Consider the following 16,105-nt stretch of genomic DNA (forward strand, 5'->3'; position numbering starts at 1 on the left):
AATCCTGATGGTCCTCCCTATAAGATACCCAGAATCTAGCTGCTTCTCACCTTCATGCTGTCGCTATCATTGCTGAAAGGGCTTCCTTCCCATGCTCCCTATTTCAACCTCTAGCCTCAACAGAGTACTCCTGTTAGAATATAGATCATATCATGTCATTCCTCTATTCAAAACTTTCAGTAGCTTCCCATCTCAAAGCAAAAGCAAACTGCTGAGGACGGCCCATGGCATCCTAGTGACTGAGCCCGTTGTCCACCCCATGCCCCTCTGAACTACTCACTTTCATTCCATCCACACTGGCTTCACTCAGCATGCTTGCTCCCACCTCAGGACCTTTGCACCCTCGCTCCCAATGCCTTGAAAGCTCTCTCCCCTGATGTCTCTATGTCTTCACCTTCCCATGTCATCCTTCTAATAAGCCCAGCGCTGATTTAACACAACAGTCTGCTCACCTCCTACTTTAGGCGCTCTTGGACCCTTTCATCCTTTAACTTTAGTTTTTCTTTTATTCACAAAGCTTATTAACCTCTATCACTCCATGCACTTTATGCTTTGTTTTATGTAGAGTTCATGTCTGTTCATGGAGAAGGCAATGGCACCCCACTCCAGTACTCTAGCCTGGAGAATCCCACGGATGGAGGAGCCTGGTAGGCTACAGTCCACGGGGTCGCTAAGAGTCGGACACGACTGAGTGACTTCACTTTCACTTTTCACTTTTCACTTTCATGCATTGGAGAAGGAAATGGCAACCCACTCCAGTGTTCTTGCCTGGAGAATCCCAGGGACAGGGGAGCCTGGTGGGCTGCCGTCTATGGGGTCGCACAGTGTCAGACACGACTGAAGTGACTTAGCAGCAGCAGCAGCAGCAGCATGTCTCTTCATAGCTGGCATGTAAGGTCCGTGAACACAGGGGATTCTTGTTTGCATCTCTGCTTTTGTTCCATCTCAGCATTTGTTGAATAAATGATGCAGATCTTTCTGAAAAGTCTTTTCAGAAATTATTGTAGCTCGGATGTTGCATGCTCATGGAGGCAAGTTCCAAATTCAAGGGGAAATGAGTCAGATGGTGAGTCAGATCACTAAGCCAGAAAAACCATTAACATTTGGAAAACAGAGTTGACACAGGGAAAATTGCTGGTGCACTGAAGTCACATAGCTGTCTCTGTTCCCCCCTGGGGTTTGCCCGTTTCCAACCTAGAGGTATGAAGGATATGGAGCTGGATGCCTCCTCCATGGAAAAGAGGTTTGCCTATAAGTTTTTGAAGAAGGTTCTGAAATATGTTGATTCGGCTCAAGAGTTTATTGCCCATTTGGGTAAGTATCATTGTGAAATGTCACAAAAATGTGTGCTTCTCCTAATATCAAAAAGAATTTGATATTCATTTTTCAAGGAAGGATGTTTTCATACCATAGTTGTTCATGATTCTTCTAGGCATATGGTTTGGGGAAGGACACAGTGACTGAGATATTCCCCCACACACCCCACTTTAAAAAAAAAAATCAGCTTTGTCTGGTTTTCCTTCTGGATTTGATTGAATCATTTGTCATTTTTAATATAACTCATCCTATTCTAAGTGTTCCATCTTTTTGCTTCGTGGCTGTGAGATTATGACTCAAGCTCTCTGAAGCTGCCTTTTCATCACTAAGGTGGTGAAATGGGTGGTGATACTCTAGAGAATTGACACAAAAAATAACCACCTCTCACCACTGCCAAGTACTTTGTAAAATATTAGATATTTTGTAAAAATCGAATGGCCTTTTCATGATGAAAAGTTGCTCTGTCTCTAAAACGCTGTGACTGTTTTGGTTTTCTTTGCTCGGGCCAACTTTGTGTCACTTTTGTCTTTGTAGAAGCCATTGTCAGCAGTGGGAAAAATGAAAAGTCTCCCCATGACCAGGAGATCAAATTCTTTGCCAAAGTAAGTGACCCTGTGCATTTAACTACTACTTTCTCCTTGGCAGCCACACAAATTAGGGTACAAGTTGCACAGATTCAACAAAGATACTCAAAACTCCAGTAATGGCTTTGATCATACAGAACTGTTGTGGAACAGTCCTGAGGCAGGTTGGTGGTCCAAGGAGGTGGGCAGCCTGCTTTGCTCCATGCCATCACCCAGGGACTCGGGTTCTTCCTCTCATGATGTTCTTCCATCTCCTAGAATGTAATCCCTGACAGTTTGGTCCAAATAGACACAACTGTATCACATCTGTGAGAAAGGGGGAAAGGAAAAGGGAAGGAAAGCTGCTGTTTTATTAAAGTTCTATCCCAGTGGCTAGAACATAATCATTTTAGCCTCAGCTAGCTGCAAGGGAGGCAGGTAATGCATCTTCTAGCAGGTGGCCCCATTCCCAGCTAAATTACAGGGGTTTGTACAGCTACGAGAAAGAAGGGGAGAGTGAACATGGAGGCCAGTGAGCTGTCTCAGCCACATAACCTGAGAAGCAGAGCCAGGATGCTCCAGTCTAGTGGTGCTAGCCCATCCTCAAGTATACTGTTGAATGCCATACCCAAGAAGCCACATCTGAGTGCTGGCTAAGTACAGGACAACTCTGAAAGTGTTGACTCGGGAACCCCTGTGCACTTCTTTGGGTGCTTAGTATCTTGCTCTATCCCTTCACATGTACCCAAGGCCTTTGGTTACAGGAATAGGAAAAGAAAATGTGTTGGAAACTGAGATCCACAGGATAGGGTTTCCTGGAAATTCCAGAACCAGTGTTCAGAGGCTTTTTGCTCACTGAGAAGGAACTTGTTCAAAGGAACCAGAGGAAGGACTTTTGCCAGCTTCCTAGACGTTTATCTCTAGCAGATCTTTCAGTTCATCTCTGGTGGATCTTGCAGGTTCTCCTCCCACTGGTTGACCAGTACTTCACCAATCATCGCCTCTACTTCCTGTCCTCCCCTCTGAAGCCCCTTAGCAGCAGCGGGTATGCCTCCCATAAGGAGAAAGAAATGGTGGCCAGGTGAGTCTACAGGAGAGAAGGGCATGGTGCTGATGTGATTTCCATGAAACCCCAGATTCCTGGAGCTTAAATGGTGAATCTTATGGAGAAATGAGCTGTGGCCTGACAACTGGCAGCTCAGAGGTTTTCGTTATCATCTTTTTTCTGAAAGTGACTTTATTCACACTTACCTGTGTATTATTTTGGCAACCAAGAGAAGTGTGCTGTTTGTGCGTATCAGTAGGATTAGGGGCTGGATTTATATACTCAGGTCAGCTTCCATCCTGAAATATATTTAGAAAAAGGTGAAGGTAATTCTGAAGCTTGGGAAAAGCAAACACACAACATTGAGAAGAAACAGATTAACACTGCTTTCAATCCCATTCTTATCAGGTTTTTAAAGATTAAATTGCTTTTAAGGAATCAGATTTTACAAATCTTGGTATGGATGATCTGAGATTTGAAATCTAGGCTGGCATAATTCAATTTAAATTTCTAACAGGAAACAAATTTTAATCAAAAGTGTCAGCTTGCCTTCTCGTTCCACTGGGTGAAACATGGGGGTGTCTCAGCAGAACTGAGAACAAGGCAGGGTGATTCATGATCAGGCTTTGAGGTGGATGCCACCATGCCTCAGGTTTATGATTTATGAGGAACAAAAGGATGGGTTAGATTTCTAAAGAGCAGAGAGTTAAGGATATGCACAAATAATTGCCCACCTGTGGAAGGATCATTGTGAAACACCACAGTGCTTTAATTTCTAAGAACCACCCAGGTATTATGATCTCCATTTGCAGATGAGGAAACTGAGGTTTGAGCAGGTTCCTTCCAGTGCCTAAAGTGACCCCAGATAATAAGTGAGAGCAAGAATGAAAGCCCACCCCTCCAGATCGAGGAGCATTTTCTTCATTTACTGATATTTGTTAAACAGGGAGAAGCCCATGCTGTCAAAATGAGATGCACTTACAACCAGTTACTGACCTAACATTTCGTAGATATTTCCACGATGCACTAGTGTATTTTGTAAGAAGGAAAATGAGGTGCCAAGTGATATATTCAGATAAGCCAACAGAGGGCAGGTGTGTCTGTTCTCTTCATCTATTTTTCTTAGATTCATGGAAATGTAACATTTGTTCAGCCAGGCACCATTTGTCATGGCTGGAATACAACCTGGAGCTGATCAGCCTTGCAAATAGCTTTCAGATCCATCAGCATGCCTGCCACCCTCCCACAGCTGTGGTCATCTTGGCCCTGAACACACTCCCACTCTCAGGCCCCTCTGGTCCCCAGCCTTCACCTGTGCCCCGCCTCTCCTGCATCTGATGCCATGTGTCAGTGCTTTCCAGAGTCTCTCCCCAGGGACCTCTCCATCACCTTCTAACTCTGAGAGGAGACTGAGGTGCCTGGGGATGCTGGACCTCATAACTCTTGGCAAAGAACAGTGCTTCTACTTAAATGGTGGGCCCCAAAGGTGACCCCAAAGAAAGGGCCTTTGGAAATTTCAGGCCCTGGCCTTGGCATGCCTGAGAGCCCTTCTGACAGCAAAGGGAGCCACATTTGTATCAGAATCAAACAACCCAAGGATCTGCTTTAGCTCTAAAAAATGTTTGCACAAAGTAGGTCCACATGGAAGCATTTTGCCAGAAATAACTGAGTTTATCAGCCCCTAATTCTGCAGACTAAGAGGGTCATGTGATGAGTCTCTGCCTACAGATGAGAAAGCTAAAGCACAGAGGAGTGAGGTGGCTTCATCATGACAGCCAGCTAGTCCTGGCAGACACACAGGACTCATATTCCTCCAGGATCCCTGCCAACTCCATGAGTTTTCATCAGATACATAACTCCAGAAAAAAAAAAAAAAACCACCCTTGGAAGAGAGAAAAGGCCCCAGTCCATATTTAATTTGACACTTGCTGCCTGCCAAGTTTCTATTAACTTATTCTGAGCTCTCCTAAGCTTGAGGCCAGGGTTTCCAACTTATTTCCACTGCAAAAATAAATGACTAACCAGGAGAGACTTTGGCTCTGGTTTCCAACAGACAGCCCAGAAAGGCTCAGGGCATTCACTGAGAACCGTTTAGAAGTGAATAAGTTTTCATCCCCACCAACACTTAGATGGATTTCTTCTTCATTTGACTTTCCCACAAAGACTTCTGCCCTGTGTTAGAGCATGAGTTCTAAGACCATGGGAAGGACTTCAACTGGATCTCATCTGAGAATCCCACAGCCTGTGCTGAGTGATTTTATTCTACGTTCCCTCTTCCTGTTCCTCAGGAAGGGCTGCTCTCTGAAAGGGTTGCTAAGTTCTTGTCTAGATGTGCCAATGTCAAATAATGTCAGCATTCTCAGTAGTCTCCTCCAGGAACACAGGTCAAATGATGGCCATAGTGCTCTAGAAGGGGAGCCATCAGGATAGTGTTCAGAAGCACCTATGGGCTCTTTGCTGACTGCACAAGGCACTCTATTCAGTTCAGTTCAGTTCAGTAGCTCAGTCGTGTCCGACTCTTTGCAACCCCGTGAATCGCAGCACGCCAGGCCTCCCTGTCCATCACCATCTCCCGGAGTTCACTCAGACTCATGTCCATCGAGTCCGTGATGCCATCCAGCCATCCCATCCTCGGTCGTCCCCTTCTCCTACTGCTCCCAATCCCTCCCAGTGTCAGAGTCTTTTCCAATCTATTAGGCACTGTGAAAAGTAAAAGAGTAAGACACAACTGGACGCCAGCAGGTTCCATAGTAGAAAATATGGGTAAAAGCATGGAATAGGGTCAAAAAACACGAAAGCATGGCAGGTGGGATTTCCTAGCTTCAAAGACATGGATCAGACAGCAGTTAAGCCTATAGGCTAGTGGAGATGACAGAGAGAAGCCATTCCTTGAAATGTTTCTGGTGCAATACAGTATTGCCCATACCTGAATCTTTATTCTAATCCCGCCATCTTGCCCACCTCCCAGCTAAGGCCTCACTCAGTGAAGACAATAAAAATGGCTTGCAAGCCATTGCAACAGTGGAAAACTCCTTCCAGAATCCTCATTTATCCAAATGTGGATGTTATCCAAATGAATGTTTTTAGTACTCTATAACAGGAGATGGTTTGCAACAGCTGTCTCATTGCAAAAATATTGTAGCTATTGCAGAAGGATTGTTTTCTGTAACATTGTAGATGCCTGCAAGGTACCTTTCATGATTCTCCAATGAAACAGGGGGAACCGCATGTTTTCCTAGTGTGGTCCAGAGGACCCTTTGAGGGAAACACAGTCCATCTTCCTTGGCGGGGGGACATTCTGTGCACTTTGTTTTGCCGTTTGGGGGCTGAGGGATGAGGGTTAAACGGGTCTGTCTTGAATCTCTGTCCTTTTCCCACTTACATTTTTTTCTGCTTCAGCCTGTTCTGCAAACTTGCTGCTCTGGTTCGACACAGGATTTCCCTCTTCGGTAAGAGAGGTATTGCTAAAGGCTGCATGTCCTGTGATTACCCTGAACTCGTGTCCCACAGACAACCTGAGGCTTAGGACTAAGGTGTCACCTAAATTTGCCATAGGAAATAGGGCTGAAGCATGATAAATGACCTCTGCACCCCTCAAACAGCTTAGATTTTCCACGCCAATGAATGTTTTAAGCTTTGCTTCTAACATCCATCACAAAGCCATGTGTCAAGCCAGAGATAAATGCCTTGGCCCCAAACAGAGCCCTGGCACTTTGCGTATTGGTGGTCAATTATGCTGGGCTGTGGTTTGTGCTTATTGAGAAGATTGGGTTTAAATGACAGGCTGAATGGCTTGGGGAGTAACAGGTGATATGTTTGGTTTTAGGGAGCGATTCGACAACAATGGTGAGCTGTCTTCACATCTTAGCTCAGACACTTGACACAAGGTAAGTGTGCCCGGCATTTTCCAGCATTTTCTCAGGACTCCCCCTCTGACTCTTTCTCCTCACTTATTATTGGATGGAGGAGGAGATGGGCCACCGCTCTGCAGGAGCCAGGGAGGGAAGGGAAGACAGGGAAAAGGTGGAAATCGCCCTGATACCAGCACACTGTTTCTCAGCTCAGGATGGAGAGCCACTGTTGTGGCAGATACTGAATGCTGAAAGCTGAGCATTTGATCAATTCTTGTCTTCTCTGACTGAGAAGTTCATCTTTCAGAAGATAAAACAGACAACGTGGCAAAATACCACTTAGTACCTAATTCTCCACAAAAATAGTAAAAGCTATCTGATGGGTGGTGAGGCCGTAAGGATCCTGGGATAGGGACTCACAGCACTCTGAGTTCAAAATGGCCCAGGACGGGACGTGATTACCGAAAGATCAAAGACAAAGATAGATTCCAGCCCGAGGGTGGCCTAAGGGTCTGTAGGAAAGACGGCTGAACAAGAAAGGAAGTCTTCTGTCCTTTCATGTACTGGAGTGGCCAAAACGTTTGAGTTTTTTTAATAAGATGTTATGGATAACATTATGTATATAACATCAGATATATGTGTGTGTGTGTGTGTACATATATTATGATAGTATAAAGTATTTGATGAGATAAAAAGGGAGGCAGTGCAAAGAACTGGAGCGAGCTTTCCTTAACAGACGCGTTAAGTAGGACTCTTCGCAAAGTCGGGAGAACATGCTTCCCAAAACCCAAGGCAGAAGAGAGGCAACAACCTAAAAGAGCGGCCAGATGATGAAAACCTCTATAAACTACAAATGGCTTTAAAAAATAGTTAAGAGCACTTAGAGGGGATTTTCAGGTTTTCGGAGAGAAACACGTTGTGGAGGTACTAAACCTCTTAACACGCTTGTTCATGTTCAGTTGTGTCCAACTCTTTGTGACCCCATGGACCGTAGCCTGCCGGGCTGCTCTGTCCGTGGGATTTCTCAGGCAAGAATAGTAGAGCGGGTTGCCTGTTCCTACTTCAGGGAATCTTCCCAACCGAACCCACATCTCTTGCATCTCCAGCACTGGCAGACGGGTTATTTACCAGTGCACCGCCTCGGAGGCCCAGAGGTACTAACAGCACAAAATTTGCAGGATCAGACCAAAGCATTCCAGGGGTGCAGTTGGGATGAGGAATCTTTATTCCCAAAATTTGCAAAATGCCTTAAGAGTGGGTTTTCTTCCTGCAAAACTAAACAGAACCCAAGTCAGTGTGTTTCATAGTCATTCCTGAGAAAATCTGAGGAAGATGGTTTATAAATACTTACAGAATAGGAACAAGCCTCACTGACTTTATTTCCTTGCTTTTATGTTTCTGATTGGCTGGATGATAATTGTGAAAATGCTGTAGATAAAAAGCATCTGGCCTTGTAGCAAGCCTGTCATAATCTTGTGAATAAGATGTAGAAATACGGAAAATAAAAGATAACTGATAGGCTTTGTTCCAGTTCTGAGTTTTATAAGATAGTTTTGAGGGAAAGCCCCAGATACCCATAGCTAATCTCCATTCCCACATGGTTTTTTCAGTGGTCTGAGTAAGCTGTTTTAAAAGTGGGTAACCCTTCTTCCCTCCCCTTCTCCAAGCTGGAACATCCCTGCAAAGTGATAGAAACCTAAGCTTCAGTTAATTTAATTCTTTGTCCTCTTTTTCTAAGAGGTCTTGCATCACAGGAGAGCTAGGATTTCTAACTAATTCTTATAAAAGTTGCTGAGCCCATGGGGAGCTGAGGAAAAGTTCTCTCTCTATCCTTTTAATTAGCTATTTCCAGAAGAATGTAGCCAGCTGCAATATTATATAGATAGCAGGTGACCAATATCAGTTTCTCTCTAGGTCGTCCTGTCCATTCTCTAAGAATTGAGCAGTGTGTCAATGTAAAGTGTAGACAGCAACCCAGAGCAGTACTACCAGTATATGTGTGTGCACTCAGTCACTTCCAGCTCTTTGTGACCCTGTGGACTGTAGCCCGCCGGGCTCCTATGTCCATAGGATTTTCTAGGCAAGAATACTATAGTGGGTTGCCATTTCCTCTTCCAGAGGATCTTCCCAGCACAGGGACTGACCCTGCCTCTCTTGCATCTCCTGCATTGGCAGGTGGATTCTTCACCACCGTGCCATGTGGGAGTCCCAGGAGTTGAGCAGTCATACCCTCAGATCAAGCCTGCCTTCCAGTTGCTGGCCCATGCTTCAGGATTCTGTGATCCTAGTTTCTTTTTGGATGCTAATAATTACTGCAGTGACAGGGGTGTCAAATGTCTGCCCAGTTGCACTGAAAGTTCCCAGACTCAAGAAGGGAGTTGGCTAAAGGTTCGGGTTATGCTTCTGGTTTTGAACATTGTTTGCTTACAGGACGGTCATGAAGTCAGGCTCAGAGCTGGTGAAAGCTGGATTACGGGCGTTCTTTGAAAATGCAGCGGAAGACTTAGAGAAGACTTTGGAAAACCTGAAGCTCGGCAAGTTTACCCATTCCAGAACGCAGATCAAAGGTGTCTCTCAAAATATTAACTACACCACGGTGGCTCTGCTCCCCATCTTGACATCCATCTTTGAGCACGTGGCTCAGCATCAGTTCGGGATGGACTTACTCTGTGAGTTGACCTGCCATCAGTCATGGACTCATGTGTACCCAGCTGCAGATCCTTAGGAAGTGTGTGGTTTATTCCCTTAGGCTGACCTTCAGGGCAGAGTAGAGACAACCATTCCACACTTTTTCCTTCCTAATTTAAAAAAAAAGGAGTAGACTCTTGGAGGAGACGAGATCCCCAAATATCAGTTTATAAATACTTCACCTTTTCCCACTGTACTCAGGACCAGAGTCTTCCACCCACTGGTTTCACTCTCAGCCATTGTGTGCTCTCTTAATTTGAAAAGGTTATCTGTGAAATCTGTCGAGATACAGGTTTGCTCCCAGACACCAATTTTCCTATTAAGAAGCTTTAATTTATTCACTGTATATCAGGAGCAAAGGAAAACTGCTAACATCCCAGTGTCTGAGCCACCAGAAGAAAGACCATAGGTGGTTGGTTTTACTTTGTGTTTAGTACCATGTTCAGCCCTCTTATTCTGCCACCAAGCTTCAATTTCACACTGTAAATGGTGGTGCATGGTTGAATTAGTTTAACCAATGGCCAATAGCTAAGGCTGTGTCTTCCATAGCCCTCAGTAGTGAAAATCAGTTATTTCCTTGGGGTTAGGGGGAGAAGTAGGGGAACATCCAAACTCATTATTCTGTGTCGTGGAAACAACACACTTTCTTGTTGAAAAATAAGAAATTAAACTAGTTCTTTGTGTTAAATTAGTTCCAGCTTTACTGTGAGTTCCACACATTAATAGAGGCACGTAGCCTGCCCATTAAATTCTGAGTGCCTAAGTGAAAGATGCTCTTCCCTTGAGAAACATGGCAAAATCATAATACAATTGAATTACCTTTTGCAAAACATCTATCAGAGAAGCTGGGACAGGTGGACATGAGGTATTTTGCTCTGTCTTGTGAGAAGTAGGGACATTGTACACATCTCCCTGGAAAAGGAACAAAAAGCTCCCTCAAGCGTCAGATTCCTTTCATTCTTCCTTTCAAAAAAAGGAAATAGTGCTCTGGATAAAATTTGACTGCAGTGCCTCCCTCTATTGGAGGGGAAAAAAAAATACCCACTTGGAAGGATTCACTGGTCAAATGATTCCTTTCCCTGAGCTGTGTGATCTGTATCCAGGGTTCCACAAAGGACCTGGGATGGCACAATGGTGGGTGTTTTCCTTTTGGTGTTTTCTCTTCCAGCTCAGCAACTGGCATTTGAAAAGCGAGGGGCTCTATAACAGAAAGAGAGGTCTTTGGCTCTTGAGTGAAGCCAACGAGTTTTCTGTTTGCAGACCCTTGCTGTGTGCAGGAGGTGGACCTCTGGGGTTGATGCACAAGAATGACAGTTCTTGTTTGTTCTTTTCAGTGGGTGATGTTCAGCTTTCGTGCTACCATATACTGTGCAGCCTCTACTCCCTCGGGACAGGAAAGAACATCTATGTTGAAAGGTAATGAGTGAACAAAAGAGGCTAACACGTTCGGGCTGAATGTGTCACTGAAGTCTTTAAACACTTAACAGTAGCATCTTTCCAATCCAGCAGAAGCAAAATGCTCACTGAAATGGCCTAGTGATTTTGAGCCTCGCTTATGAAATGTTTATGGCAGTATTTAGGAGTGTTAATGAGGCTTCTAAGATGTATGACTTCCATGGAGATAGCTGGAGAATGTTATGTGGCTGGAGGAGCAATCTAGCCAAACTAAATCATGTGCTGGTGGCCAAAAAATGTTGAAGAAACATCTCTTTCTTTATAATCACAGCTTTCAGAGAGCTTCCAGAGTTCCTGTGGTTAAAGCTTGCTGAGAAGCTCAAGGGACGTGAGGCAGTTGCTTTAGTGTTTAATGAGTTTCTATGTGATACGGCCCTGGACCTTTACCATTCTTGGCTGTCAAATTAACTATAATTTTTTAAAAGTCCACACTTTGGAAACAGCTACTCGGTGGTCTTGAATCTGAACAGGCTGACTTTCCAAGGTGTTTGAGTTCCCACTCTGCTCTCTAATCTGCCGGGAGCAATGGAGGCCTTAGGCCACCCCTTGCTTTTCAGAATCAAATGTCATGTGTTGTGTGATTCTGTTTAAATCCATGGAGAAGATCAGAAGGATAAACACAGTGTTAGCCAAACTCTAGATTTAGACTTATCCTTGGAAGATTTTTTTTTCCTTTTTTGCCTTTTCAAATAAGGAAACTGGAAAGAATTTGATCTGTGCTTAAAATTGCTTAATCTAAACATCCTGTTGATACCCATGATCTGTAGACCTCCTCAATTTATGATCCTTTATCAAACAAACCAGCGATAAATCCCTGTTTCATATCTAAACTTACATAAATTCTAATTGCAGTTTCTCAATAAAGCGAAAAAGGACTTTAGCTCCTTGAAGAACTTAGGATCTGATGACTTGAAATCATGTGCTAATAACAAAAGCATGTTGAAGAAATGTCTATGTCTTCATAATTGCAACTGTTAAATAGCTTCTAGAGTTCAAGAAATTAATTGAAGAACTAACAGCTAATTTATTTTGATTATGAGTTTAATTCCTTAGAGTTACATAGCTTTCCTTATTGTTTTATATGAAATATAAATAGTCTTATCCTTTAATAGAAACTGGGCAGACAAAAGTTATACACATATTTTATACCAAATCAAGAGAATTAAAATTTTTAATATTTAATACAGAATTTCACTTAGGGAAGGTGTCTTTACTTTCATTGAGCATTTGTGAATATTTTCTCAACATCTTTTCTTATTCTCTTGGTTTATATGTATGTACGTGTATGCTAACTTAACTTCGGTAGTGTCCGACTCTTTCCTACCCCATGGACTATAACCTACCAGGCTCCTCTGTCCCTAGGATCCAGGCAAGAATACTGGAGTGGATTGCCATGCCCTCCTCCAGGGGATATTCCCAACACAGGGATTGAACTTCCGTCTCTTATGTCTCCTGCAATGGCAGGCAGGTTCTGTACCACTAGTGCCCCCTGGGGAGATCCTTGTATGTATGTACATGCGTCTGTATGTATATGTGTTTTTTTGGTACAATTTTTTGAAAACCTTATGCATTACTCTCTTTTGTTTAAAAAAAAACAAAAGTCAAAGAAAGGTCAACTCTGAAATGTCAGACCAGAAAAGAGACTATTCTTCATATGACGTTTTATACTTTATTCATATACTCATAGCGCTGGGAATATCGGTGCCTGTGTTTTATATTCCATACAGGCAGAAAGCCAGACTTGAAGAAGCACCTAGATCAAGTCTGCCCCTATTGTCTGTCTGTTAGTTAATGAAGCAACTAGGATATAAAGATTTAAAATCCTCAAGTTGTGATGCTGCCACCATTAGTGACTTTTATTTATTTTCTATTGTATTGTGAAAGTAAGACATACTTATTTTAAAAAATAAATCAAACAGTACAGACCTATGTAAAGTTAAAAGCCTGCCACTTTCTTCACCCCAGATCACCCCACCTAGTAACAGTTTGTATATACCATTCTAGACATTTTCTACATGTGTACATTTTTACACATGTTGCTGTTGCTGCTGCTAAGTCGCTTCAGTCGTGTCCGACTCTGTGCGACCCCATAGATGGCAGCCCACCAGGCTCCCCCATCCCTGGGATTCTCCAGGCAAGAACACTGGAGTGGGTTGCCATTTCCTTCTCCAAGGCATGAAAGTGAAAAGTGAAAGTGAAGTCGCTCAGTCGTGTCCGACTCCTAGCGACCCCAGGGACTGTAGCCTACCTTTACACATGTTAGGATCATAATATTGCTTTATAACTTTGTCTTGTTGGATGAAGCTAAAAACTGAATTTCTTTAACATACAACTCATATATTTTTAATTTATCATTAATTAAAATAATTATTAATTCTCTACTTTTAAAAAGATTACCAAGTTTAGTACATTTGCATTTCTGGCACTTCCTACCCTTTCAAAGAAAGGCAATGCCAAAGAATGCTCAAACTACCAAACAATTGCACTCATCTCACACGCTAGTAAAGTAATGCTCAAAATTCTCCAAGCCAGGCTTCAGCAATACGGGAACCGTGAACTTCCTGATGTTCAAGCTGGTTTTAGAAAAGGCAGAGGAACCAGAGATCAAATTGCCAACATCCGCTGGATCATTGAAAAAGCAAGAGAGTTCCAGAAAAACATCTATTTCTACTTTATTGACTATGCCAAAGCCTTTGACTGTGTGGATCACAATAAACTGTGGAAAATTCTGAAAGAGATGGGAATACCAGACCACCTGACCTGACTCTTGAGAAACGTATATGCAGGTCAGGAAGCAACAGTTAGAACTGGACATGGAACAACAGACTGGTTCCAAATAGGAAAAGGAGTACGTCAAGGCTGTATATTGTCACCGTGCTTACTTAACTTATATGCGGAGTACATCATGAGAAACGCTGGGCTGGAAGAAGCACAAGCTGGAATCAAGATTGCCGGGAGAAATATCAATAACCTCAGATATGCAGATGGCAACACCCTTATGGCAGAAAGTGAAGAGGAACTAAAGAGCCTCTTGATGAAAGTGAAACAGAAGAGTGAAAAAGTTGGCTTAAAGCTCAACATTCAGAAAACGAAGATCATGGCATCTGGTCCCATCATTTCATGGGAAATAGGTGGGGAAACAGTGGAAACAGTGTCAGACTTTATTTTTCTGGGCTCCAAAATCACTGCAGATGGTGACTGCAGCCATGAAAATAAAAGACGCTTACTCCTTGAAAGAAAAGTTATGACCAACCTAGATAGCCTAGTCAAAAGCAGAGACATTACTTTGCCGACTAAGGTCCGTCTAGTCAAGGCTATGGTTTTTCCTGTAGTCATGTATGGATGTGAGAGTTGGACTGTGAAGAAAGCTGAGCGCCGAAGAATTGATGCTTTTGAACTGTGGTGTTGGAGAAGACTCTTGAGAGTCCCTTGGACTGCAAGGAGATCCAACCAGTCCATTCTGAAGGAGATCAGCCCTGGGATTTCTTTGGAAGGAATGATGCTGAAGCTGAAACTCCAGTACTTTTGCCACCTCATGCGAAGAGTTGACTCATTGGAAAAGACTCTGATGCTGGGAGGGATTGGGGGCAGGAGGAGAAGAGGACGACAGAGGATGAGATGGCTGGATGGCATCACTGACTCGATGGACGTGAGTCTGAGTGAACTCCGGGAGTTGGTGATGGACAGGGAGGCCTGGCGTGCTGCGATTCATGGGGTTGCAAAGAGTCAGACACGACTGAGCGACTGAACTGAACTGAACCCTTTCTGCCTTTCATTTTTTGCTGTGTGACTCCTTATAACACACACACTTCACCCTGGAATATTTTAGGACTAATATTCCTTGAGCTGTTTGCTTTGGTTTGTATTTGAACGACGCAGTGTGTAGCCAATCTTTCTCAACTGTGATTAGCCCATTCTAAAACTTTTATTTTGGTTTACCTCTTGGGTGGCCAGATTCATATTATGTTGCTGTTTCTGTAAGAGCGCTTACTCTTGAGAGTTGGCATATTTTGTAATATCATCCGTCGACTTTATATGTGGACAGTTTGCATGGTATAAAATCCTTGGGCCATAATTTGCCTCCCTCAGAAGCGTGCAGACTTTGCTTCTCTGTGGTCTGACAGTGTGTATTCCCGGGACCTGGCGATTTGTTCCCTGCACACATGACTTTGCTGCTGCTCACTGGGTTCTTTCTTTGTCTTGAAGCTCTGTCACTTCCCTGTACCATGTCCCAGAGTTGTCCTTTCCCTATCAACCCCTGGACTTCTTCTCAGAACTTAATACCCCCCCTCTCAGGTTCCAGAATTAGATCTTACTTTATTTAATGAATCTTCAATTTTATTATATTGTTGCTGAGGTTTTTGGTCCCTGCTGTTGTTCAAGGAGGGAAATTCTTTGTGTCTATTGACTTTTTCCTTAACCTTCCTGCCTCATTTTCTCTGTAGTAACTTTTAGCTAATTGCTCTTTTCTAAAACTGTTTTGATTTGGTTTCTGTATTTTTCAGTGTGAAGTTATCACACATTTTCTAATTTCAGCGTAGGTCTAAATTTCTCCTCAATTTCCCCCAGCTCTTGTGGGTTTTAGAGGGGAGAAAATACAGTGAAACCTACCATTACCGTTTCTCTGCCATGTTTTACTGAAGTTTCTTGGCTAGCAAATGTCTTATAGGGTTGCAAAGGAACCACTCAATATTTGGTTTCCAACTATAGCGTGAATGCATGGTCAATAGAAAAGATTCCAGACACCTCCATGAGAGGGTTGACTGTGAGGAGGAAAAAAGTCATTGAAACAGATTAGAGACCTTTTGGGGGGAATATTTTCTAATTGAGGCTAGACTGAGACAGTCACCAGCAGGTAAATTTTCAGATACAACATTTCAGAGTAGGATGAAGGCTTTTACCATGTGTATTTAAGCATGAAGAATGCTTGAAATTCTTTAACCTGAATATACTTTGATTTTATTATGTTTATTCATTTGGTTGCATTGGGTCTTCTTCGCTGCATGCAGACTGTCTCTAGTTGCAGTGAGTAGGGGGGGTTCCTCTCCAGTTGCCATATGTGGGCCTCTCACTAAAGTGGCTTCTCTTATTGAACAAGGACTCTAGAGTGCAGGCTCAGTAGTTGTGGCACATGGGCTTCGGTGCCCCAAGGCATGTGGTATCTTAGTTCCTGGACCAGGGATCGA

The 16,105-nt window shown here is 43.3% G+C and overlaps 1 protein-coding gene across 1 annotated transcript in view; it reads left to right on the top strand.

Annotated features, from left to right (window-relative positions):
- RYR3 (ryanodine receptor 3) overlaps window positions 1–16,105 on the top strand; it is a 461,863-nt gene that overhangs the window by 361,111 nt on the left and 84,647 nt on the right. The window contains exons 58-64 of the mRNA XM_018053769.1: window positions 1,199–1,314; window positions 1,852–1,919; window positions 2,840–2,961; window positions 6,325–6,374; window positions 6,752–6,812; window positions 9,207–9,445; window positions 10,799–10,880. Coding sequence (XP_017909258.1) covers window positions 1,199–1,314; window positions 1,852–1,919; window positions 2,840–2,961; window positions 6,325–6,374; window positions 6,752–6,812; window positions 9,207–9,445; window positions 10,799–10,880 — 738 coding nt within the window. The remainder of the gene's footprint in view (window positions 1–1,198; window positions 1,315–1,851; window positions 1,920–2,839; window positions 2,962–6,324; window positions 6,375–6,751; window positions 6,813–9,206; window positions 9,446–10,798; window positions 10,881–16,105) is intronic.

The sequence above is a fragment of the Capra hircus genome, chromosome 10, assembly GCF_001704415.2.
Source record: "Capra hircus breed San Clemente chromosome 10, ASM170441v1, whole genome shotgun sequence".
Lineage (NCBI taxonomy): Eukaryota > Metazoa > Chordata > Mammalia > Artiodactyla > Bovidae > Capra > Capra hircus.